General features: G+C 48.5%; 1 protein-coding gene across 1 annotated transcript in view; it reads right to left on the minus strand.

The window, feature by feature from the left end:
* Nucleotides 1–26,502, minus strand: part of COL23A1 (collagen type XXIII alpha 1 chain) — a 369,266-nt gene that overhangs the window by 302,838 nt on the left and 39,926 nt on the right. Inside the window, exon 2 of the mRNA XM_024247215.3 lies at nt 23,708–23,774. Within this exon, the coding sequence (XP_024102983.2) occupies nt 23,708–23,774 (67 nt within the window). The remainder of the gene's footprint in view (nt 1–23,707; nt 23,775–26,502) is intronic.

Consider the following 26,502-nt stretch of genomic DNA (forward strand, 5'->3'; position numbering starts at 1 on the left):
TGCCATTGCTTTTGGTGTTTTAGACATGAAGTCCTTGCCCATGCCTATGTCCTGAATGGTATTGCCTAGGTTTTCTTCTAGGGTTTTTATGGTTTTAGGTCTAACATTTAAGTCTTTAATCCATCTTGAATTGATTTTTGTATAAGGTGTAAGGAAGGGATCCAGTTTCAGCTTTCTACATACAGCTAGCCAGTTTTCCCAGCACCATTTATTAAATAGGGAATCCTTTCCCCATTTCTTGTTTTTCTCAGGTTTGTCAAAGATCAGATGGTTGTAGATATGTGGCATTATTTCTGACGGCTCTGTTCTGTTCCATTGATCTATATCTCTGTTTTGGTACCAGTACCATGCTGCTTTGGTTACTGTAGCCTTGTAGTATAGTTTGAAGTCAGGTAGCGTGATGCCTCCAGCTTTGTTCTTTTGGCTTAGGATTGACTTGGCAATGCGGGCTCTTTTTTGGTTCCATATGAACTTTAAAGTAGTTTTTTCCAATTCTGTGAAGAAAGTCATTGGTAGCTTGATGGGGATGGCATTGAATCTGTAAATTACCTTGGGAAGGATGGCCATTTTCATGATATTGATTCTTCCTACCCATGAGCATGGAATGTTCTTCCATTTGTTTGTATCCTCTTTTATTTCCTTGAGCAGTGGTTTGTAGTTCTCCTTGAAGAGGTCTTTCACATCCCTTGTAAGTTGGATTCCTAGGTATTTTATTCTCTTTGAAGCAATTGTGAATGGGAGTTCACTCATGATTTGGCTCTCTGTTTGTCTGTTATTGATGTATAAGAATGCTTGTGATTTTTGCACATTGATTTTGTATCCTGAGACTTTGCTGAAGTTGCTTATCAGCTTAAGGAGATTTTGGGCTGAGACAGTGGGGTTTTCTAGATATACTATCATGTCATCTGCAAACAGGGACAATTTGACTTCCTCTTTTCCTAATTGAATACCCTTGATTTCCTTCTCCTGCCTAATTGCCCTGGCCAGAACTTCCAACACTATGTTGAATAGAAGTGGCGAGAGAGGGCATCCCTGTCTTGTGCCAGTTTTCAAAGGGAATGCTTCCAGTTTTTGCCCATTCAGTATGATATTGGCTGTGGGTTTGTCATAAATAGCTCTTATTATTTTGAGATACGTCCCATCAATTCCTAATTTATTGAGAGCTTTTAGCATGAAGGGTTGTTGAATTTTGTCAAAGGCCTTTTCTGCATCTATTGAGATAATCATGTGGTTTTTGTCTTTCGTTCTGTTTATATGCTGGATTACATTTATTGATTTGCGTATATTGAACCAGCCTTGCATCCCAGGGATGAAGCCCACTTGATCATGGTGGATAAGCTTTTTGATGTGCTGCTGGATTCTGTTTGCCAGTATTTTATTGAGGATTTTTGCATCAATGTTCATCAAGGATATTGGTCTAAAATTCTCTTTTTTTGTTGTGTCTCTGCCAGGCTTTGGTATCAGGATGATGCTGGCCTCATAAAATGAGTTAGGGAGGATTCCCTCTTTTTCTATTGATTGGAATAGTTTCAGAAGGAATGGTACCAGTTCTTCCTTGTACCTCTGGTAGAATTCGGCTGTGAATCCATCTGGTCCTGGACTCTTTTTGGTTGGTAAGCTATTGATTATTGCCACAATTTCAGCTCCTGTTATTGGTCTATTCAGAGATTCAACTTCTTCTTGGTTTAGTCTTGGGAGGGTGTATGTGTTGAGGAATTTATCCATTTCTTCTAGATTTTCTAGTTTATTTGCATAGAGGTGTTTGTAATATTCTCTGATGGTAGTTTGTATTTCTGTGGGATCGGTGGTGATATCCCCTTTATCATTTTTTATTGCATCTATTTGATTCTTCTCTCTTTTTTTCTTTATTAATCTTGCTAGCGGTCTATCAATTTTGTTGATCCTTTCAAAAAACCAGCTCCTGGATTCATTTATTTTTTGAACGGTTTTTTGCGTCTCTATTTCCTTCAGTTCTGCTCTGATTTTAGTTATTTCTTGCCTTCTGCTAGCTTTTGAATGTGTTTGCTCTTGCTTTTCTAGTTCTTTTAATTGTGATGTTAGGGTGTCAATTTTGGATCTTTCCTGCTTTCTCTTGTGGGCATTTAGTGCTATAAATTTCCCTCTACACACTGCTTTGAATGCATCCCAGAGATTCTGGTATGTTGTGTCTTGGTTCTCGTTGGTTTCAAAGAACATCTTTATTTCTGCCTTCATTTCGTTATGTACCCAGTAGTCATTCAGGAGCAGGTTGTTCAGTTTCCACGTAGTTGAGCGGTTTTGAGTGAGATTCTTAATCCTGAGTTCTAGCTTGATTGCACTGTGATCTGAGAGACAGTTTGTTACAATTTCTGTTCTTTTACATTTATTGAGGAGAGCTTTACTTCCAAGTATATGGTCAATTTTGGAATAGGTGTGGTGTGGTGCTGAAAAAAATGTATATTCTGTTGATTTGGGGTGGAGAGTTCTGTAGATGTCTATTAGGTCTGCTTGGTGCAGAGCTGAGTTCAATTCCTGGGTATCCTTGTTGACTTTCTGTCTCGTTGATCTGTCTAATGTTGACAGTGGGGTGTTAAAGTCTCCCATTATTAATGTGTGGGAGTCTAAGTCTCTTTGTAGGTCACTCAGGACTTGCTTTATGAATCTGGGTGCTCCTGTATTGGGTGCATATATATTTAGGATAGTTAGCTCTTCTTGTTGAATTAATCCCTTTACCATTATGTAATGGCCTTCTTTGTCTCTTTTGATCTTTGTTGGTTTAAAGTCTGTTTTATCAGAGACTAGGATTGCAACCCCTGCCTTTTTTTGTTTTCCATTTGCTTGGTAGATCTTCCTCCATCCTTTTATTTTGAGCCTATGTGTGTCTCTGCATGTGAGATGGGTTTCCTGAATACAGCACACTGATGGGTCTTGAGTCTTTATCCAATTTGCCAGTCTGTGTCTTTTAATTGGAGCATTTAGTCCATTTACATTTAAAGTTAATATTGTTATGTGTGAATGTGATCCTGTCATTATGATGTTAGCTGGATATTTTGCTCGTTAGTTGATGTAGTCTCTTCCTAGTCTCAATGGTCTTTACATTTCGGTACGATTTTGTAGTGGCTGGTACCGGTTGTGCCTTTCCATGTTTAGCACTTCCTTCAAGAGCTCTTTTAGGGCAGGCCTGGTGGTGACAAAATCTCTCAGCATTTGCTTGTCTGTAAAGTATTTTATTTCTCCTTCACTTATGAAGCTTAGTTTGGCAGGATATGAAATTCTGGGTTGAAAATTCTTTTCTTTAAGAATGTTGAATATTGGCCCCCACTCTCTTCTGGCTTGTAGGGTTTCTGCCGAGAGATCCGCTGTTAGTCTGATGGGCTTCCCTTTGATGGTAACCCGACCTTTCTCTCTGGCTGCCCTTAACATTTTTTCCTTCATTTCAACTTTGGTGAATCTGACAATTATGTGTCTTGGAGTTGCTCTTCTCGAGGAGTATCTTTGTGGCGTTCTCTGTATTTCCTGAATCTGAATGTTGGCCTGCCTTGCTAGATTGGGGAAGTTCTCCTGGATAATATCCTGCAGAGTGTTTTCCAACTTGTTTCCATTCTCCCCATCACTTTCAGGTACACCAATCAGACGTAGATTTGGTCTTTTCACATAGTCCCACATTTCTTGGAGGCTTTGCTCATTTCTTTTTAATCTTTTTTCTCTAAACTTCCCTTCTCGCTTCATTTCATTCATTTCATCTTCCAGGGCTGATACCCTTTCTTCCATTTGATCGCATCGGCTCCTGAGGCTTCTGCATTCTTCACGTAGTTCTCGAGCCTTGGTTTTCAGCTCCATCAGCTCCTTTAAGCACTTCTCTGTATTGGTTATTCTAGTTATACATTCTTCTAAATTTTTTTCAAAGTTTTCAACTTCTTTGCCTTTGGTTTGAATATCCTCCCGTAGCTCGGAGTAATTTGATCGTCTGAAGCCTTCTTCTCTCAGCTCGTCAAAGTCATTCTCCGTCCAGCTTTGTTCCGTTGCTGGTGAGGAACTGCGTTCCTTTGGAGGAGGAGAGGTACTCTGGTTTTTAGAGTTTCCAGTTTTTCTGCTCTGTTTTTTCCCCATCTTTGTGGTTTTATCTACTTTTGGTCTTTGATGATGGTGATGTACAGATGGGTTTTTGGTGTGGATGTCCTTTCTGTTAGTTTTCCTTCTAACAGACAGAACCCTCAGCTGCAGGTGTGAGGTGTCAGTCTGCCCCTGCTGGGGGGTGCCTCCCAGTTAGGCTGCTCGGGGGTCAGGGGTCAGGGACCCACTTGAGGAGGCAGTCAGCCCGTTCTCAGATCTCCAGCTGCGTGCTGGGAGAACCACTGCTCTCCTCACAGCTGTCAGACAGAGACATTTAAGTCTGCAGAGGTTACTGCTGTCTTTTTGTTTGTCTGTGCCCTGCCCCCAGAGGTGGAGCCTACAGAGGCAGGCAGGCCTCCTTGAGCTGTGGTGGGCTCCACCCAGTTCAAGCTTCCTGGCTGCTTTGTTTACCTAAGCGAGCCTGGGCAATGGCGGGCGCCCCTCCCCCAGCCTCGCTGCCGACTTGCTGTTTGATCTCAGACTGCTGTGCTAGCAATCAGCGAGACTCCGTGGGCGTAGGACCCTCTGAGCCAGGTGCGGGCTATACTCTCCTGGGGCACCGTTTCCTAAGCCCGTTGGAAAAGCACAGTATTCGGGTGGGTGTGGCCCGATTTTCCAGGTGCCGTCTGTCACCCCTGGAAGGGGAACTCCCTGACCCCTTGCGCTTCCCGAGTGAGGCAATGCCTCGCCCCTGCTTCGGCTGGCGCACGGTGCGCTCACCCACTGACCTGCGCCCACTGTCTGGCACTCCCTAGTGAGATGAACACGGTACCTCAGATGGAAATGCAGAAATCACCCGTCTTCTGTGTGGCTCGCGCTGGGAGCTGTAGACCGGACTATCTTTTTTATTTTTAAGGAAATTGTCAAACATTTTAAAATTTCTGTGGAAATGCAAATGACTGATAATAGTCAAGGCAATCCTGAAGATCTAACCTCTGTTCTATTATCAATACTATCAAGTTTGGGGAATTAAAATAAGTGTCGACACGTGGATAGACAAATAGAACAGAATAGCAAAAAGATCCAGAAACAGACCTACAAAGCCACCAGAATAACTAAAAGAAAAAAGACAGAAAATCCAAGTGTTGGTGAGGATGCAGAACAATTGGAATTGTCAAACACACTGGGTGGGACTATCACCCTCTTTCAAAAATGATTTGGGGCCGGGCACAGTGGCTCATGCCTGTAATCCCAGCACTTTGGGAGGCCAAGGTGGGTGGATCACTTGAGGCCAGGAGTTCAAGACCAGCCTGGGCAACATGGCGAAACACCGTCTCTACCAAAAATACAAAAATTAGCCAGGTATAGTCCTAGCTACTTGGGAGGCTGAGGCAGGAGAATCGCTGGAACCCAGGAGGTGGAGGTTGCAGTGATCTGGGACCTCACCACTGTACTCCAGCCTGGGTGACAGAGCGAGACTCTGTCTCAGAAGATTTGGAACTATTTACTAAACATAACATATATATAGCTTACGCCCAGCAATTCTGCTGTAAGGTTTATACACAACAGAAATGCGTACGGATGTGCACTGAAAGACATATACTACATCGTTCGCAGCAGCTCTCTTCATGACAAAAACTGGTTACTACCCAAATGCCCAACAACAATGCACAAATGAACAACCCTCAACTGCATGCAGCAACGTAGATGAATCTCACAAACAACGCTGAATTGCAGACACAAGAATCCATACCACATGCTTCTATATGACGTTCAAATGCAGGCAGAACCAGTCTCTTAGGTGAGAAATCGGGCTTATGTGCCCTTGGGACACTAGGGGAGTCTGTGGGGGTCTGGCCAGGTGCTGTTTCTTGGCCTGGACACAGGTGTGCTCTGTTTGTGGAAAATCATCAAGCTGCAAACTTACGATATGTGCTCTTGCTTGCAGCAGGTTACATCTTTTTGTTGTTGTCCTGAGATGGAGTTTCACTCGTCACCCAAGCTGGAGTGCAGTGGCGCGATCTTGGCTCACTGCAACCTCCGCCTCCTGGGTTCAAGCAGTTCTCAAGCCTCAGTCTCCCGAATAGCTGGGACTACAGGCACCTGCCACCACAACCAGCTAATTTTTGTATTTTTACTAGAGACGAGGTTTCGCCATGTTGGCCAGGCTGGTCTCACCCGCCTCAGCCTCCCAAACTGCTGGGATTACAAAAGTGAGCCACCGTGCCCGGCCCTGTACCTGGTTACATTTTATTAAGAAGTTTGTAAAAATTCGGCAGACATCAGAGGTACTGATAAGTTTATTAAAGTGACAAAAGCTCTAATGGGTGGCAGAGTCACAGAATATTAAGTGTGTGAGGACCCACTGCCTTTCTGCCCCTGAAGGAAGGGCCCGTGCTGGTCACTGCAGCCATCCCTCTGGCTGACCAGGAGAAAGAACAGAAAGACCAGAGTGAGAAAGTGCTGCAAACAAACCAGAAGGCTCTTACATCAGAAAGGGTGAAAACTACTGGTGTGGAAAGAAATGTGGAAGAGGTCCAGGAAGGCAGGGAAGAAAAAATACCAGAGCTCTAGACAGAAAAATGGGAAGGTGGAGAGGAAAGGGGAGAGGAGGGCTGGGAGCTCTGGGGAGAGTTCCCTCTCTGACTCCTTGGATGACGTTTTGGTGTAAATCTGAACGGTCTCTGAGTAAGAACGGCCGGGCCTCTGGGGTTCATTTAGGTTGGGCTGCCAGAGAATGATGCTCCTATACTGCGAGGTCAAAACAATTTTTAAAAGTGTGTTTATACCATGCATTATTTTATTTCTGTAAAAATTAAAATGTGTGTCATATGTTAAAGCACAGCAAAAGCTCTGACAGAACGCAGACTACACTCATACAATACTGACATCCTAGGGATGGGATTAGATGGGGTGCTGAGATGCGAGTACAGGGAGACTTTCTTCTAACTGTGGAGCTGTGTGTGTTCGAGGGTTGGAGAGTGAGATCCTTTTAAGAGCATAATTGGCTTTTTTTTTTTTTTGAGCCGGAGTTTCGCGCTTGTTGCCCAGGCTGGAGTGCAGTGGTGCGATCTCGGCTCACTGCAACCTCCGCCTCCCGGGTTCAACTGATTCTCCTGCCTCAGCCTCCCGGGTAGCTGGGACTACAGGCATGCACCACCATGCCCTGCTAATTTTGTATTTTTAGTAGAGACAAGGTTTCTCCATGTTGGCCAGGCTGGTCGTCAACTCCCGACCTCAGGTGATTCTCCCACCTCGGCCTCCCAAAGTGCTGGGATTACAGGCGTGAACCACCGCACCTGGCCTGTAGTTGGCTTTTATAACAGTACTTTTTAAAAAGAATAAAAGGATGACGGCCTGCTCAAAAGACTGGGGCCATAGGGGTTCTTCAGGAAGAAGAAAAAGGCGTGTTCAGCTACGAAATAAGCCACTCCTAACAGTCCTAAACAATGCCTGGAGTGAGCCCCGGGGGATTGTGACCCTTCCGCAGGCGGCTGCAGGGTCTGAGTCTCCACCTTTGGTGTTGTGGGTGGGGGAGGCAGATACCAGTACACCTGGGCCTGCATCTCTCAGCTGCTTCTCCATCACCTCCAACTTCTTTGACCAAAACGGCCTGTCTTAGCCTGTTCATGCTGCTATAACAAAATACTATGAATCGCATGGCTTACAGATTTAGTCTGTGCAGGCTTCTCTAAGAAAACCTACCAGTGGCTTGCAAAAAAGACTGGGTGACCTACAAACAAGGACAGTGTATTGCTCACAGTTCTGGAGGCTGTAAGGTGCCTGCAGATTCAGTGTCTGGTGAGGCCCTGTTTCCTGGTTCACCGATGACGCCTTCTCCCTATAACCTCACAGGGTCGTAGGGGTGAAGAGCTCTCCGGGGTCCGTTTTCTAAGGGCGCTAATCCCATCACAAGGACTCCACTCTCATACCCTAATCACCTCCTAACACCATCACCTTGGAGGTTAGGATTTCAACATACGAATTTGGGACACAAGATTCAGTCCACAGCATAATCTCCGAGGCATTTCCCTCCTCACACTCTCCCTCCTGCAAGCACTCTTTCCACCTGAGTTTATCACCGCACACAGTCCCCTCCCATGCAACCCTTCCTTCCCCTTCCCACCCCACCACCCCCCACTGAAGTAAAGGGACTAGTGCCCAGGGAACAGAGCTCGCCGCTTACAGAGCCCCCACCCCAGCCCCTGCTGGAGCTCCTGGATCCCAAGGCGGGGGAGGCAAGTCGGAGGATGCGCACTTCAGGGAGGACGCAGGTGCAGGGCCGCGGAGCTGGGAGGCACCACTTTGCCCTCCTGAAAATTAAGCCCAAGACCTGCCATGGTGGTGGGGAGCAGTCTCCCTCAGGAGGGGTCCCCTGTTCTCTCCACCTGCCCCAGAAAACAGCAAGACCGGTGGCCACCCCCGCTGTGAGTACTCTGAGGCCCAGAGGTACAGCTAGGAAGCATGTCCCTCCTGGGTACAGCTGACATTTTAGCAAGCACTTTGGCCAGCACAGCCGGCCTCTATCCCCCACTGTGAGACGGGCAGTGCCACAAATGGGAGGTGATGCTCAGGGGCGGTCACCTTCCAGTCCTGTAAGTGGCAAAGCTCAGAGGCACTGTGGGCTCAGCCTCCAGGTCACCTCTGCCCCCGTGCCACTGGGGTAGCACATTCAGGCCAGACATGGTGGCTCACAGCTGTAATCCCAGTACTTTGGGAGGCCAAAGCGGGTGGATTGGTGGAGCCCAGGAGTTTGAGACCAGGGAGACCAGGCTGGGCAACACAGCAAACCCCGTCTCTACAAAAAAAAAGTAACAAAATTTAGCCAGGTGTGGTGGCATGTGCCTGTAGTCCCAGCTACTTGGGAGGCTGAGGTAGGAGGATCATTGAGCCTGGGAATTGAAGGCTACAGTGAGCTGTGATCATACCACTGCACTCCAGCCTGGGCAACCGAGTGAGATCCTGACTCTAAAGAAACAATAATAATAAATAAAAATAAATAAAGTGGTACATTCTCCACAGTATGAGGGCCATAGAAGGGGTGCGGGGTGTTCTAGTTCCTGATGGGGGGAGGCGGGTGCCCCTCATGGGTGGTCTGGGCATCCTTTGTTCCCTGGGCTATGCCCTCCTCTTGAGCCCCCACGCCCCTCACAGTCTCAGGCTACAGCACTTTGAGCCTCTCCCTGTGCTGGCCCAACAGTGGGCTCAGGTTCCACACGGGGCTACTTCTAAAGACATGACCGGACAACAGGCCACTTCAAGCCCATTAGTGTCATGAAACTCACGACTTCACAGGGAAGGCAGCTCTCCCAGCATTCAGTCCTATTTCTAAAGGCAGAACTGAAAAGAATGAAAAGAACAGTGGGTGCCGGGGAGGGGAGGAACAAGAGCCTTTGGGAAACCGCAAGGGGACACGGAAGAAAAGGACTTTAACACTCGGCCTGCCGATAACCTACAGGGCAGCAAAAGGAACCTCAAGTTCAAGGGCTCTCCTAAAAGCCAGGAGTTTCTTTCTTTCCATGGTTAAGCAGAAGGTCTGCTGAGAGATTCTGGCCCCAAGTGAACCGAGTGTCTAAGCAGGGATGATGTGCTTTTTCCACGGGGCAGCTACAGAAGGAACCTGCACCCTGGCCCAAGCTGCAGGCACAGTTCCCTCCTATCCACCCCCACACCCCACTGCCTGAGGTCCACAGGTCGATTCCCACAGGGATACACGAACACACATATTTGATGCCTACTGTGTGCCAAGCATTTCCGCATACACTTGCCTCAGTTTATCCTCAAAACAAACCCGTAGGGTACATCGTATTACCCCATTTTATGCACAAGGAGTTGGAGAGTTTTAAGAATTAGGTAACTGGCTTGAGTTCCCAGAGCTGGGCCCACCTGCATCCAAACCCTGACACCCCTCCCCCACGAGGCACCCTGGCTTCCAAGGAGCCGGGAGGCTGCCTGGGAGGTGCTCACCCTGCCTCTCAGCCCTGCCCTGGAAGCCTCAGGCTGAGGGGTGGCCACAGGGTCCCCACCTGGCCAGTAAGACTCTCTCTCCCCTCCAACTCAAACATAGCCATGCACACATGAAATACAGGGTGGCGGGGGGCAGATATGTATAAGACGCCTCCTGTTCCCGAGGTGGGGGGATCGCCCCTCCGTTCCTAGATCCCGTTCCTGCCTAGATTCCGGAACCACCCTGCACCCCGTCCTTCCCAAGCCTCAATCCTCATGTGTTTCTTCCACTGCTCACCACTTTTGTCTAGACAGGCAGAGGAGTTGGTTTCTGTTGCTAGCAACCACAGGATGCTAACTTGTTCACCAGCCATCTCAGCTCTTTTCCCAGGACCCTCCCTGGATCCCCTTCCTCCTCTCTGCCCCCAGGAGCAGAGTGCAGACCCTGCAAGGCTGGCCGTCTGCCCCCAGAGCTGCCTCGTCCTGACACTGGGGGCCGTCCCAGGGCCTGGCTGTGGTGACGTACCACTAACACTTACTGGACGATAAGGTAAAAGGACTGATGGTTCACGAGGGCAGAGTGGGACTGGGATGAAGGAGCCAAATGCAGGGATGAAGGGAAAACAGAAAACTGTCCAGGTTTCTGCCACAGCCAATCCTATTTGTACCATGTAGCAAGGGCAGCTATTTCTGTCCATGACACCCGCTTCCATCAGCCCCACAAGGACAGAAGGCAGGCTGAGGCGACTCCGTGCCAAGGGTGCGGGCTCGGCGGGCTCACAGCAGAGATTGTGGGCACCATCTCTGCAAGGCCAGGGGCACCCGAGCTGTGGGGCAGCACAAGGGGCCTGTGTGAGGCCCCTGGAGGAAAACGGAGGAGGCACGGGGGCTCGAGGGCAGAGAAGCCGGAGGGAAGCCACTCGCATGCAGAGTGGCCTTCCAAGTGTGGGGGGCATCCATCTGGCAGTGCCTGGGTCTACAGAGCTCCCAAATTCTGCTCAATTCAGGCAATTTGGGAAGTAAAACAGGAAATGTCAGCTGCAAAAGGTAGAGAAGGCTTTTCAGGAAAGATATTTCTGAACTATTTCCCCGTAGGAATACATTTCCACGACACTGAGTGGCAAGTACCCCAACAGTATCTGATTCACGCCAGCACCAAGCTAAATGCAAATGACTTTCATGCCCCAGGAGACCCTGGGGCAAACTCAGAACTCAGCAGAGCCGAGCCCTGGCCCGTGTTACCTCTATGACCATGAGTGAGAAAAAAGGCAAGTGGCGAGAACATGGCAAAGAACCTGGGTAAGAATATTGGCTCTCCTGGGCCAGATTTTGGACTTAATAGTCTCCATAATCACGTGAGCCAATTCCTTCAAATAAATCTCTTTATGCATGCACGTGTGGGCACACACACCCACACACAGCCACACCCACACACACCCCCACACACCTACACCCACACACCCCCACACCCCCACACACCCCTACACCCACCCCCACCCCCCACCCACACACACACCGACACACACCCCCACACCCACCCACCCACACACACCCATACCCACCCACACACACCCACCCACACCCACACACACCCACAAACACACCCATACCCACACACCCACCCCCACATACACACCCACAAACACACCCACCCCCACACACACACCCAGACACCCACACACACACCCCCACACCCCCACACACACATATCCCCCTTCCCCCCAACACACCCTATTGGTTCTGTTTCTCTGGGGAACCCTGGCAAATACTGTAAGGAACAAAGAGGCCTGCTGGGCTCCGGGCTAAGGAAGGCAGGCAGCATAGCAGCATCACCTCCAGCACCGTGTGTACAGATGTAGCCAGAATCACAGTGACAAATGCCCACTCCGGCCAGGCCCTGCACTGCTGCCTCCACCTTTGTTGGGCCATTTAATCCAAGGGCTGATTGCATATCTCCTCTCATATGTCCCACAGTCATGCCAAAATTAACAGATCTCAACAAACTCTTAATCGTCCCCGTCCTGGTCCTGCTCTCATCATGGCAAGTGGCACCAGTGAGTTGCCCAACTCAAAAATCTGGGCATCATCCAAAAACTGGGAGTCATCCGATCTTCCCTTCACCTCCACGTCCTGCCAATGTCCTGTGGGGATCCCTATCCACATCCTTTGCATATTCTTTTCTTTTTTGGACGGGGACGGAGTCTCGTTCTGTCACCAAGCTGGAGTGCAGTGGCGCGACTCGGCTCACTGCAACCTCCGTTTCCCGTCTTTGCTCATTCTTTACTAGAGTCTCTGGCTTGTCCTTCTTCTTGTGTAAGAGCACTTTATATCTCATGCATATTAACTATGTATTTGTTGTACGTGTTGAAATTGTTTTTTCAGTTTGTCACTTATTTTCAAACTTAAGGTGGCATTTGCTTTCTATACAGAATTTTTAAAAATGTCCATCAAGCCTTTGTAATAGCAAAAACAACAAAAACTTAAATAAAAATAAATGTCTATCATCAGCAGATGAGATAAATAGTAGTATGTTCATACACTGCGACGGCACGCTGCAGTGCTCCATTGGAGAAACGACAGTCGCAGTAAATGACTACACCTGCAAGCATCCATACAAATACTACTTTTTTTTTTTTTTTGAGATGGAGTCTCGCTCTGTTGCCCAGGCTGGAGTGCAGTGGCACGATCTCGGCTCACTGCAACCTCCGCTTCCCAGGTTCAAGCAATTCTCCTGTCTCAGCCCCGAGTAGCTGGGATTACAGGCGCATGCCACCACACCCCGCTAATTTTTGTATTTTTAGTAGAGACGGGGTTTCACCATGTTGGTCAGGCTGGTCTCGAACTCCTGACCTCAAGTGATCCACCCGCCTCGGCCTCCCAAAGTGCTGGGATTACAGGCATGAGCCACCACGCCCAGACCCATACAAATACTTCTTGAAAAAAAAAATGAAGGGATAAAACAGATGAAAAGACACACAAATAACAAGTAAGTATTAAGGACAATAAAATATATTGCCATGGTACACATATTTAATAAAATATAATATACAGAAAACATACAGAAAAAGTATAGTTACCAACTCAAGACATTTGTTGCCTGGCAGAGAACAGGGGAATGGGAGAGGAACTGGTACCTTGGCTCTGTCTAAAACATTTCATTTCTTGGCCAGGCACGATGGCTCATACCTGTAATCCCATCACTTTGGGAGGCTGAGGTGGGCAGATCACCTGAGGTCAGCAGTTTGAGACCAGCCTGACAAATATGGTGAAACCCTGTCTCTGCTAAATACAAAAAAATTAGCCAGGCGTGGTGGTGTGCTCCTGTAATCCCAGCTACGTGAGAAGCTGAGGCAGGAGAATCACTTGAATCCGGGAGGCAGAGGTTGCAGTGAGCCGAGATTGCACCATTGCACTCCAGCCTGGACAACAAGAGCAAAACCCTGTCTCAAAAAACAAAACAAAAACAAAAACAAAAAAAATTTCTTTAACAACAAAATAACAAACATGAGAAAATTATGTTATTTTTTAAATCTAGATGAAACGGACATCAGTATTATATTCTTCTCTGTACTTTTTTATATATTTGAAACATTTTGTAATGAAAATTAAAATTATTTTTTAATATTAAGTAAAGAAAGGATCTGGTTGGGTAAAAGAATGATCAGATACCTCCATGAGACTCCATTCTTACTTTTAGCAAATTACCATAATGTGCAAATATATCATTTCTGGAATCTGAAGTGCTCTACTCCCAGGAAACTAGGAAGCCTAGCAAGTTGTTTTATCTGTGTGAGCTGATCTGAGTTCACATAACTTCACTTAGTTTTTGCCCAAATACGTAAACTAAAGAACATTTTTCTGTCTATACAGAAAATTTAACCTTTTAAGCTTAAAATGTTCAAGGAAATGTTTTCTTCTATGGCAAGGTTTTTCAACCTGGGCACTACTAACATTTGGGACCGGACAATTCTTTGTGGTGGTGGCTGTCCTGGGCTTTGTGGGACACTCAACAGCACCCCTGCCTCTACCTAGTCCATACGCCAGTAGCACCCCCAAAGTATGATCAACTACAAATGTCTCCAAATATTGCCATGTGACCTCCTGGAGGCAAAATAGTCCCAGTTGAGAAACACAGCTTTATGGTTTCTGACTTCAGTGCCAGGCTTATAAAATCTATTTCTACCGCATAATTTTAAAAAGTGATGCATCGTATTTTTGTCTAGCCAGCCATGGTTGTATTTTTTACATTTAGATCTTCAATCCATGTGGAATATACCCTGGCATAAGAAGTGAGGTAAGAAGCCAGATATTATTACTGCACTGAACCTATCCTCCAGGAAAGGCCGCTACAGCATGTGGGTGAGCTCCTGGCATAGGGGGCGTGTGATAACAACACCCCACAGAGTAAAAGGCTGCACCTGTCACCCAATAGTTGGCACGGAGTTGGCCAAGCTGGGGTCAAGACAGCTCTGGTCTTGTCTTCCCAGAGTTTCAGGGATTCTCCGCTACAATTAAACCTGATGGTGCTCTGTAAGCACTGGTTGAGTGGCAAATGTTCTAGAAATCTGTTTTCTAACAGATAGTCTACCTTTCACAGAATCTTCATCATCTCCCCAAACCAACAGCAAACCGCTTTATTCGGGAACCATCTGGAAAATTCTGAGGGTCTTCCATTTTTGGAGAGAAACACCAGAGCAGGTGGTTAACTTTGTGTGTCACTGCTCTCGGTTTGAACTTTTGTGTGCCTTCTAGTAATTTAAAAATATATATTAATATATTTTATATTTACATATTTAAATATATATATAAATTATTTTTCTTTTACATTCCTGTTCAATTTCTATAGAATTTAATGAGTATAATGGGCTCCATCTAGTGGTCACAAGAACATCTCCAGATTCCAATGGTCAGCGCATAAACTTCAAAATCTTTATTTATAGGACATGATACATTTTATAATTGATAGATTCAGGTGGTTAAACTACGCTTTAACAGAAGACTTCTAATTATTTTTTTCCTTTCATCAGTGGGTCTTATTGGTTCTTAAGGTCCACTGCCCAAAACCATGCCTACCACCTTCTCTTCCAAATTGATCCCTCTTTGGGGATTTCCTGTTTCTGCGCAGCTTCCCCTCCCCAAAGGCATGGTGCTTCAGGCTTCTCTGTCTTCTCCCGTGCCCATCCACCCAGTTTGTGAGTTCTGTCCACCACATGACCCAGTGCCTCTCACAGCTGTTCCCAGCTATCAATTCTCATGGCCATTCGACAGGGCGTTATCAACCCTCCTCCCCGTGCCTGGCACTGTGCTAGCCTTAGGGGATGCTGCAGTGAACCAGGCAAGCTGTCTCCTGCCCTGAGCACCCTCTCTGTTGGAACCAAGTATGATCTAGTCTATCCTTCATGCTGTTTCCAGAGCCCTCGTCTTAAAGCCAAATTCCACTCAGACACCATCAACTGTGTCCCATGGAATAAAGCCTCAATCTCTCCACACCCTGGACTCACCCTCCCCTCCCACTGCCACCTTCCAAACAAACAGAGTTCCCACCAGTGCTCGGAGCTCCCCTCTGCCTCCGCTCAGGATGTCAGTCTCTCAGAATGCGTCCCCCATCCCAGGTGGCTAACCTGACAACCCGTCTTCAAAATCTTGCCCAACTATCATCTTCCCCAGGAAGGACCCTCCTCCAACCCAGATCCTCCTGACCTGGAGTGATCTCTCCTTGTAATTTCTGTAGGACTGGTTTTTCCTTAGGACTCATCCTATTCTCCGCATCTATTATGGGTCTTGTATCTGTCCTGCCTTCCTCTAACGACTGGGTCTGCAATTGCCTGTAAGAATCTTAGTCAATAGCTCCCCCAGGACCAGCACAAAATAGGGTAGGAGAGACAAATGAATGAATGAATGAATGAACAAATGAACAAATACCTATGCATAGTGAAGCAAGGGAATTGCAACCAGCCTCCAGAGTATTCTCGTGCCCCCCACAAAAATCAGACACACAAAAGACCTCCTTTCACTTGGTAGAGTCTGACATACCAAGGTAGCTGCCTTATAGACCACTCAATTTGGCCATCAACTCAAGTCGACTGAGATTTAATGCTTATAAATATATAGGTACCATTTTTTTAAATTCTATAAAAAATAATTCCAAAAAAGGTAACAATTTCTTGCTTTGAAGTCCTACGAGAGGCTGGGCAAGGTGGCTCACCCCTGTAATCCCAGCACTTTGGGAGGGGAGCTTTTGAAAACAGGAGTTCGAGACCAGCCTGGACAAAAAAGTGAGCTCCCAACTCACCAAAAAAAAAAAAAAATTTTTTTTCAGAGAGTCTCATTCTGTTGCCAGGCTGGGGTGCAGTGGTGTGATCTCGGCTCACTGCAACCTCTACCTCCCAGGTTCAAGTGATTCTCCTGCCTCAGTCTCCTGAGTAGCTGGGACTACAGGCACGCACCACCACACCTGGCTAATTTTTGTATTTTTAGTAGAGACGGGATTTCACCACGTTGGCCAGGATGGTCTCGATCTCCTGACCTTGTGATCCCCCCGCCTTGGCCTCCCAAAGTGCTGGGATTACAGGCATGAGCAACGGCACCTGGCCAGGAAAATTTTTTTTAATTAGCCATGGTGGCACACGCCTGTGGTCCCAGCTATTATCACAGCTGAGGCAGGAGGATCACTTGAGCTCAGGAGGTCAAGGCTGCAGTGAACCGTGACTGCACCACTGCACTTCTGCCTGGCCGAAAGAGTGAGATCCCATCTTAAAAAAAAAAAAAAAAAAAAGTCCTAAGAGAGCATGTGCCCTTCGCTAGGCTCTTTTCCAGCCAACAAAGGCAGTAAGGCAGTAAACAGGCTGAATATGAGCAACTTTTACCACTTCTGTTCCGCTCTGTGACATTTTCCATAAACTATCAATGAAATGTATCAGGTTCTGTATAACTTCCACATTGTGCTTTATATGGTCCTAAGTGGAGTTTCACTCCTCTACGCAAACTGCCAAATGTTTTGATGGAGCAGAGGATTTCTGACTTGCATTAAACTCTGGATTATTATTCATTTCTGGAAAATCACCCGACACTGCAAGCACAGTGCCCATCCTTGGAAACCAAGCACAATGTCTCTGCAATATTCTGCAAGGATCCAAAAAGACACAAAAAGAAAACGAAAAGGATGACACCATTCTGGAATATTCCTGACAATGTCCAGGCAGTTTGAGCCTGGTTAGTAACAAGTGCAAATAGCGTGAGGGGCAGAAGCCCAGCTCTGCTCGAGGCCTTCTGGGCACGTGGGTGGCTGATGAGGGTTCACGGCCACACACTTTCCTTTTCTGTTTCTCTCACTCCTGCATCGCCAGCATCTTCATACCCACATCCTAGGAGAACGTGCCAGTAAAGTCTGCCAAGCCCTTGCTCTTCCCCTCCTGAAGACTCCCAGTGGCCTCCTACTCTGTGTCTCTTCTCCCTTCCTCTCTGGCAGCTCCCGACTGATGGCGACGGACCTAACAACAGACTCGCTCTGAGGACGCAGTGCCAGTCCTCGTTCTAAGCTGTCTGCACATGTGAACCCATTTGATCCTCAAAACCATCCCATGACACAGCTACTCTCAGAAACCCCACTTCACTCCACAGGTGGAAAACCGAGGAACATGGAGGATAAGTCCACGTGTGAGGTCATGGAGCTAGTGAGCGACAGAGAATCGGGCCACGCAGTCTAGATGGGAAGTCAACACGCTTTCCCCTGGGCCACGCTGCCTCTTGGTGTGTTTTATTTTTTTCTTTTTTTTTTGAGACAGAGTCTCACTCTGTCACCCAGGCTGGAGTGCAACGGCTCAATCTTGGCTCACTACAACCTCTGCCTCCTGAGTTCAAGCAATCCTCCTGCCTCAGCCTCCTGAGTAACTGGGATTACAGGCGTGTGCCACTATGCCCAGCTAATTTTTGAATTTTTAGTAGAGATGGGGTTTCGCCATGTTGGCCAGGCTGGTCTCAAACTCCTGACCTAAGGTGATCTGCCCACTTTGGCCTCCCAAAGTGCTGGAATTACAGATGTGTGCCACCACGCCCAGCCCTCCTGGTGTGCTTTAAGTGGAGCCGACCCTTTGGTTACACCTTTGCAAACCACCTGGCAGTGACTGGCCAGCCGTCACTGGAAGAGTCTGGTCACCTACTGCTTGTGTCCAGCTATATTCGTTCTCTCTTCTGGGAAAAGATCCTAATTTTTCACGAAGGAACCACCCTTCCCGACACCACATGCTTCTGGGATTGCCAACCTTCCCCCACCTTGCCTCCCTGGTTCCAACAATGGTCACATGACCCCCCAATGACCTGGCCCATCAACGTGTCGCATGCTCCAAGTCGGTGCAATTTTTCAAGGAGAGGTACCTGCCCCAAGCCAGGCAAATTGGGGTCCATTCTGGGACGTAAAAAAAAAAATCATAGTAAAATACATGTAACATAAACCTGAGCATTTTAAAGCACGAAGTTCCGAGATTTAACACAACAACCATCCCCTCTATCCACTTCCAGGGCTTTTCATCTTTCCAAACAGAAACACGATGCCCCTTAAACAATAACTCCCTGCATTAGTGCCTGGGTGTGGCCATAAAAAGGTACCACAGACTGTGCGGCTTAAACAGCAGAAAAGTGTTAAGGTGCCGGCAGGCTGATTTCCTTCTGAGCTCATGGCTCGGAAAAGGCGTCTTCTCCACGTGTCTTCACATGGCCTGCCCTCTGCATGGGTCTACGTGTCCAAATCTCCTTTTATTACAGCGACAGCAGTCATAAGGGCCCACCCTAAGGCCTCATGTCACCTACTCTCCAAGGTAACACTGTTATCTCTGAACACAGTCCCATTCTGAGGCCCTGAAAGTTAGGACTTCAAGATATGAATATGGGAGGACACAGTTCAACCCATAACACTCCCCATGCCCCAATTCTGAGACTTTCAGGAAAGAACAGTGCTGTATCTGCTGGGGTTGCTGAGTACATGTGATATACACCTAGAGCTACACTGGCAGCCACCTTTCCAAGCGTAGGTCACTCCAGGAGAGGCTGTCTGAAGACAAGCTGAGAAGAGCTGAGAGAGGAGAGCGAGCCCTGAACCCAGATGGGCCTGAAGCCAGCTACACCTCAGACCTTTCCATTTCTAGTTGTCTGCACTAAAAATTTCCTTTTTTGCTTTATTAGTGCAGGATGATCAGAACACTAATTAATGTTCTGATGCTTGTAACCCAAAGAGTGAGTGAATGCAAGGGCCAGAGTGACCCATGGCTCCAGGACACGCAGAGTGGGACCACAGGGCAGTTATTTGCAAGGCGGAGTCAAGACTCAAGTCCAGGTTCCCAGGCTCCAAGGTGCCGGCCCTCACTGGTTCCCTGGGATGCCCCCGAGTCACTACTGTTCACAGCACGGTGGAGGCCGGGCCACAGGGCAGCTCCCAGGGGTAGGCTTCAGGACCCACCTGGCCAGAGCCCTCCCTGCAGGAACCTGTGCTTGCTGCGCTAAAGCCCAGCCTCTCGCCACAGACTGAGGGCTCCGGTCCTTCAGTCAACACCCTCAGGCCCGCAGCGTGCCTGGCAGAACAAAGCACAAGGAAGTCAGACAACAGGCTACACAGCAGGCCTTCTTCTCTCCATCGCAGCACACACACAGCCCTGTCTGGACAACACAGGGTCGGAAATGACCCAAACGTCCTTGGTGGGGACTGGCCAAGTGCATTACAGGACATCCCAACAGCATGGCCAGATTCTTTCCTGGACCAAAACAAGGCAGCAGCTACCTCAGATACACAGATGGGCACAGACCACCTCAAAGAGAAGTGGCAAACCCATGAAAAAGGCAGCCCATGAAAAACAATGCGGGACACCTGTTGTGTCATTTAAAAAAAAAAAAAGGAGGAGGAGGAGTTACTACTTTAAAATTAGTTGAAATGGGCCAGGCATGGTGGCTCACGCCTATAATCCCAGCACCTTGGGAGGCCAAGGCGGGTGTATCACCTGAGGTCAGCAGTTCGAGACCAGCGTGGCCAACATGGTCAAACTCCGTCTCTAATAAAAATACAAAAATTAGCTGGGCATGGTGGCAGGCATCTGTAGTCCCAGCTACTTGAGAGGCTGAGGCAGGAGAATTGCTGGAACCTGGGAGGTGGAGGTTGCAGTGAGCCAAGATCGCACCACTGCACTCCAGTCTGGGCAACAAGAGCGAAACTCTGTCAAATAAAATAAAATAAAATAAAATAAAAAAGATGAGTGTGGTAGCTCATCCCTGTAGTCCAACACTTTGGGAGGCTGAGGCACATGGATTACTTGAGGTCAGGAGTTCGAGACCAGCCTGGCCAACATGACGAAACCCCGTCTCTACTACCAGGCATTGTGATGGGAGCCTGTAATCTCAGCTACTTGGGAGGCTGAGGCAGGAGAATCGCTTGAATACGGGAGGCAGAGGCTGCAGTAAGCTGAGATCGCGCCATTGCACTCCAGCCTGGGCAACAAGAGTGAAACTCTATCTCAAAAATAAATTAAAAAAAAAAAAAGAAAAGTAAAGTAAAGTAAAATAAAATAAGACACAGGTCTGCCGTGGCAACAAATTACTATAAGCTCTCCCAGTTCTAGGGGCAAGAAGCCCAAGGCGTCTTCGGGGTAGGCTCCTCAGGGAGAGTCCCTTCCACACCCCTCCGTAGCTCTGGTGGCTGCCGGCATTTTAGTGTTTCTTGGCTGGCACATGCAATCCCCACTCCGCCGTCACCTAGCCCTCTGGTCTGTGCGTCTTGGTCTCAAATCTCTCCTTGCCTCATCTAAGGACAATTGGCATTGGATGTAGACACACCCTAAATGCTGAATGACCTATTCTGAGATCCCTAATTACACCTGCAAAGACCCTACTTTCCAAGGTCACATTCCCAGGTACGGGGGGTTAGGACTTGGACATATCTTTTGAGGGCGACAGGGTTCAACCCACTACACTATTTTATTGAGAAGGGGGACAAGGCTCACCAGAGCCAGCTCAGGGGCCCCCGCCAGTCCTCCTGCCAGCGATATCCACTGGTTGGGGCGAGAGAGAAGCCCCTGCCACCACACTCAGCCTCGCAATGGGTGGCACATCCAGAAGAGCCGCCCCTCCTCTGGCCTTGCTTATCTGACTGCTGCATGCTAGGATCCAACAAAAGATTCCACTGACTCCCCGGGCTGCTAGGTGGGGAGCTGCAGCCAGCTAGAATCAGACAAGGAGCCCCACTGCAGAACGTGGTCTGTGTCTCCACACTCCAAAAGCCCGAGGGACACGCTGGAGAGCCTTGGAGCCTTGGAGCCAGGGAGAAGAGGAATGAGTTAGGACTTCTGGTGTTGGAGACAAAGGCCTCTGTTCTTTATAAGACAAGGGGCTCATGTGCCAGCCTGCTGGGGTTTAGCGTTGATGAAGGCTCTGGTCTAAAGGGCTCTCGAGGTGACAGGAGAGAAAATGCAGGCATGGACATGGCTGTGCTGAGGGGTCTGGCTAGGGTCGTCGCGCTGCACCCCAAGGCCACACTGACCACACCTGCCAGGACGGCCTCCATCACAGCCTGGAGTTCCTGGGACAGCATCAGCACGGTGCTGATGATCAGCAGGGCTCCCCAGGGAGCCGGGGAGTCTACCATGCCTTCCTCTCAGTGGGACAAGAGGCTCTGACCAGCCCTTCAGCCCCCCATGGTCTTCCCAAGACCTTCTTGGGAGCTTCTTTCTAGAGGAGTTCAGGATCCCTGTTCCCTGCTCCCAACTCCTGATGGAAGGCAGGACACAGTTCCCTCTGTAGTCACTGGCTTTAACTTATACCTTCTCCACACCCTCAGAAAGCCCCCCAGAGCCTGCTTCAAGATGTTATCATTTACTGATAAAGACCCTCAGTGCTAGTAAGGGGCACACCCAAGATGTGGCTCCAGTTCTGATTGATCCGGGAGCTCCATGCCAGCTTGTGTCCCCCTTCTTCCACTCTCCACCCATCATCTGTCCTGGGGACTTTCAAGCCTTCTGTTAGTAACCCACAGCAAGAAACCCATCTCACACCATCCAAGTCCAATCTACAAATATTAACAGCCAAAACCAAAATTTCACTCGGGCCTTTTTTATTCCAGACTTCTATGCTAGTTCACAACTTCATGCTAGTGGTTGCTGGCGGCAACCCACTAAACTGACTTGGTATCTCACAAATGGGGTGTGACTCCCAGTTCAAAAAAACACACACATAGGTATACATCCAAATAACACTCAGAAAGAGGGGGACGAAAAAGAAGGACTGTTGCTATTTTACACATTTTGCAGATCATCTAAAAATCCATTTGTGGATGTGAATTTTTCCTCCCATTTAATTGCAATTTCTGACTTTTTTTTTTTTTTTTTTTTTTTTTTTGATGAAGTCTCGCTCTGTCACCCAGGCTGGAGTATAATGGTGCAATCTCGGCTCACTGCAACCTCCACCTCCCAGGTTGAAGCAATTCTCCCACCTCAGCCTCCCAAGTAGCTGCGACTACAGGCATGCGCCACCATGCCTGGCTAATTTTTTATATTTTTAGTAGAGACAGGGTTTCACCACGTTGGCCAGACTGCTCTCGAACTCCTGACCTCAGGTGATCCACCTGCCTCGGCCTCCCAAAGTGCTGGGATTACAGGTGTGGGCCACCGCACCCGGCCACAGTTTCTGACTTCTTGATCTGTGAATGGAGTCATTCCCTTGTCAAATCCTCTTTCTCATATTAAAACCTCAGAGGTCCTATAAAGGCTAGCTCAAGCTCAACCATAAAAATCTTCTCCCACCTGGCCCTCAGAGACGGAATTTTCACACCATGAGATCCACCTTTGCGGAAATCTCAGGGCATCTCCCAACCCTGGGATGTTATCAGTGAGTTTGGTTTCCAGACCACTTGGCTAATGGAAGGAATGACAGTGAGGACAAGGGACACTGCGCAGCTCCTGTGTTCTCTGGACCAATAACGAAAGTCACCTTTCCCTGCATGTCGAGGAGTCTGAGATACATCACCATTTTCCACTCATCCACTGGTATCAGACACTATTCTAAGGGAGGGTCATTCTAACCCTGAAAACACCATCGTTAGAGACCACACACTGGGCCAGGACCTGTACAAAGCTCCCCTGAGGACACCCAGGAGACCTGTTATGAGCCTGGATTTGAGCCATGTGGATCAGGAGTCAACAATTGCTGGTTTCATTCACAGCCATCCTGGTCTGCACCAGCAAAACCAAAGAGAGTCTATGATAATTTGAATAATTCAGACCTCATTGCCTGTTTCCTTCCTCTGCCTCCACCGCAAGAAATGAAAACAAGAAGGCTATGTCCGCTATTTATCTACCTTCTGCACGTCTGACATAGAGCTCTGGTTGCAACATTGGTACAGTGGGGGCGACTGGGGTTCCAGGCTGTCACCTCCCATCAGTTCACACCCCTTTCTCCATCTTTGAAATGGGCCAGCTGCTACTTCCCTACCATCTAAGTCTTCAGGCAGCTAAGTCATCTCTGACAATGTCTTAGCTTCTCCACCAATACCACCCAGCAAACCGAGTCCGTTTACTTTGCTGGAAACCGACCAGAGAGCCTGCCAGGGTCAACGTGGGGAAGAAAGGCCCCAGGACAGTGCACGAAGACGACAGCCTGACACCCCAGTCCACCTTCTGGACCATGCTGTTCTCAGCAATCCCAAGCAAATGGCGGCGGAATGCAGGAGCCAGAAGGGAGCTCAACCTTCACTTACCTGGGGGGCAGACACATTCGGATGGAGCTTCCCGAACAGTCCGGAGCTTCGCTAGTCCATCCAACTTCTGAGCCGGAAAAAAAAAAGAAAAAAAAACAAGGAGACAATGAGTTTCAGAACAGAGAGGGGTGAAAGTGGAAACATCAGCAAAAACAAATGTATCTAAACTATCTACAGTGCTGGAGCTGTCTTTGAGACTATCTCTCAAAAGATCCTTAAACTCTACAGGGAATTTTAGAATGAGGAAAAACAAACACAAACACTAAACAGTTACTGGTGAGTCCCTGAAAAGGTGGCAGGTTTCTGCTTTGTTACAGCATTTTCAAATAGAATACCAAGAGTTCCAAGGACAGAAACAGCGTCCTGCAAGTCAAGAAAAGCCACAGCGACCACCAGCCCTGAAGGGAAGGAGGTTGGGGCTGAGGGAGGCCTGGGGAGAGCAGATCAAAGTTAGTGCTCCAGGCGGCTTTCTGCACTCACAAGGACACCCCGTTCACACCCGGGAAGTCCTGAAACCCCATGGCTGCAGCCCCTCCTAGCCCACCGGCCTGGGACCTGATGGCCCGGGTTGAATCACCCTGATGAAAACATTTTCCTTTGTTGTTTTCTGTTTTCCATTTTCCTTTCTTCTTACCAGTGGGGATCCTTGGCCTAGAAAATTTGGTTCAGTAAAATTTAACAAGAATCCCTACACATGCCCAGCCCTGTGCCAGATTTGGGTGAAAGGAAAAGAATTACCACAGAAAGAGGGTCAAAAGGCACAGCTCCCCTACAATGCAGGGACTGCTCTGGCAGGCTCCTAGCCCGATGGAACCCTATAGGCACCTCTGAGGCCAGAACAAATGGTCCCTGCCTCACAGATGAGGAAAGCAAGCTTGGAAAAAAAGAAATTTGTCCCACATCCCAAATCTAGGTTTAGAGGAATGAAGCAATTGGCCCAAATCCCAAAACTAGCCAGAACTTGAGTCCCAATGAAGATACACAGTCTTAACCTTTCTCTTAGGGGGAAAAAAAAAAATCCCCCTAAAAGCAAAACAAAGAGCACAAATCTGTGCTGACCTAAGTGAACAGTGCAGTGCCACCATGAGAACCGAGGGCTTCATGTTTAAACATCAAACAGTATTTTTAAGCACTGCTTTAGAGGAGTAGAGAATTTGCACAGACGACAAGACCCAGCCAGGCCCTGTCTGCCTCTGACTGGAACAGCCCAGGACCGGGAGACTTCACCAGGGCACCTCCAGCCCCCGGAAAGGCACTTCACAGTTCCACTCCACCTGCCATTTCATCCTCATTTTACAGATGGGCAACAAGAGGCACAGAGAGCTAAGCAGATCCTAAAACAGAAGAAGTTACCATGGTCAAAGTGTGTCTGGAGTTGGTTCCTGCCGGTGGGTTCGTGGTCTCGCTGACTTCAAGAATAAAGCGGCAGCGTGGTGGCAGGCGCCTATAATCCCAGCTGCTTGAGAGACTGAGGCTGGAGAACTGCTTTAACCCGAGAGGCGGAGGTTGCAGTGAGCCGAGATCGCGCCACTGCCCTCCAGCCTGGGTGCCAGAGCGAGACTCCATCTCAAAAAAAAAAAAGAATGGAGCCGCAGGCCGGGGCGCAGTGGCTCGCTCACTCATACTTTGGGACGCCGAGGCGGGCGGATCACCAAGGTCAGGAGATCGAGACCATCCTGGCTAACATGGTGAAACCTCGCCTCCACTAAAAATACAAAAAATAGCCGGGCGTGGTGGCGGGCGCCTGTAGTCCCAGCTACTCCGGAGGCTGAGGCAGGAGAATGGCGTGAACCCGGGAGGCGGGGCTTGCAGTGAGCCGAGATCGCGCCACTGCTCTCCAGCCTGGGCGACAGAGAGACTCTTTTTTTCAAAGAAAAAAAGAAAAAAAAAAAAGAATGGAGCCGCCTGTTCCTGGTGAGTGTTGCAGCTCTTAAAGATGGCACTGACACAAAGAGTGAGCAGCAGGGAGATTTATTGTGAAGAGCGAAAGAACAAAGATCCCACAAAGTGAAGGACCCACACAGGTCGCTGCCGCTGGCTGGTGGTGGGGCTGGCGACGGGGAGGGGGAGGCAGCAGCTTTTATTCTGTTATTTGCCCCCGCCCATGTCCTGCTGATTGGTCCATTTTGCAGAGTGCTGATTAGTCCACTTTACAGAATGCTGATTGGTCCATTTTACAAACCTCTAGCTAGCTACAGAGCGCTGTTTGGTGCATTTTTACAGAGCAATGATTGGTGCACTTTACAAACCTCTAGCTAGCTACAGAGCACTGATTGGTGCATTTTTACAGAGCACTGATTGGTGCGTTTTACAAACCTCTTGTAAGAAAAGTTCTCCAAGTCCCCACTTGACCCAGGAAGTCAAACTGGCTTCACTTCTCAAAAGCAACACCAGGGCAGCCAGAGGGTACTCCAGGGGGTGCCTTTAGGCGCAGTCACTCCTCCATCATCACTGCACTCCCCAGCCCTGACTCTGCAAGCCCTTGACTTGCCCTGTAAATCAGAACCTGGCTAGGCCTCTGGATGCCAGGCTCCCAGCTTCCCACAGGGACTGGACCTGCCACTCACTGCTGCTCTGGATGGAGCTGCCCAGCTGTCCCACAGGACCCTTGTGGGCAGCCTGGACCAGCCCCCAGCCTCCAAACGCACCCTGCAGCCTGTGGGTGAGAGCTGCTCCACCCAGGCGCAGCAGACACCATCCCTACTCATCCCCACTCCCAGCAGGGCTGCCTGGAGTGGAGTCCATGAGGGGCTGAGGCTTCTGCGCAGAATGCAGCACACTGGTCACACCTGTCC

Source organism: Pongo abelii, chromosome 4, assembly GCF_028885655.2.
Source record: "Pongo abelii isolate AG06213 chromosome 4, NHGRI_mPonAbe1-v2.0_pri, whole genome shotgun sequence".
Lineage (NCBI taxonomy): Eukaryota > Metazoa > Chordata > Mammalia > Primates > Hominidae > Pongo > Pongo abelii.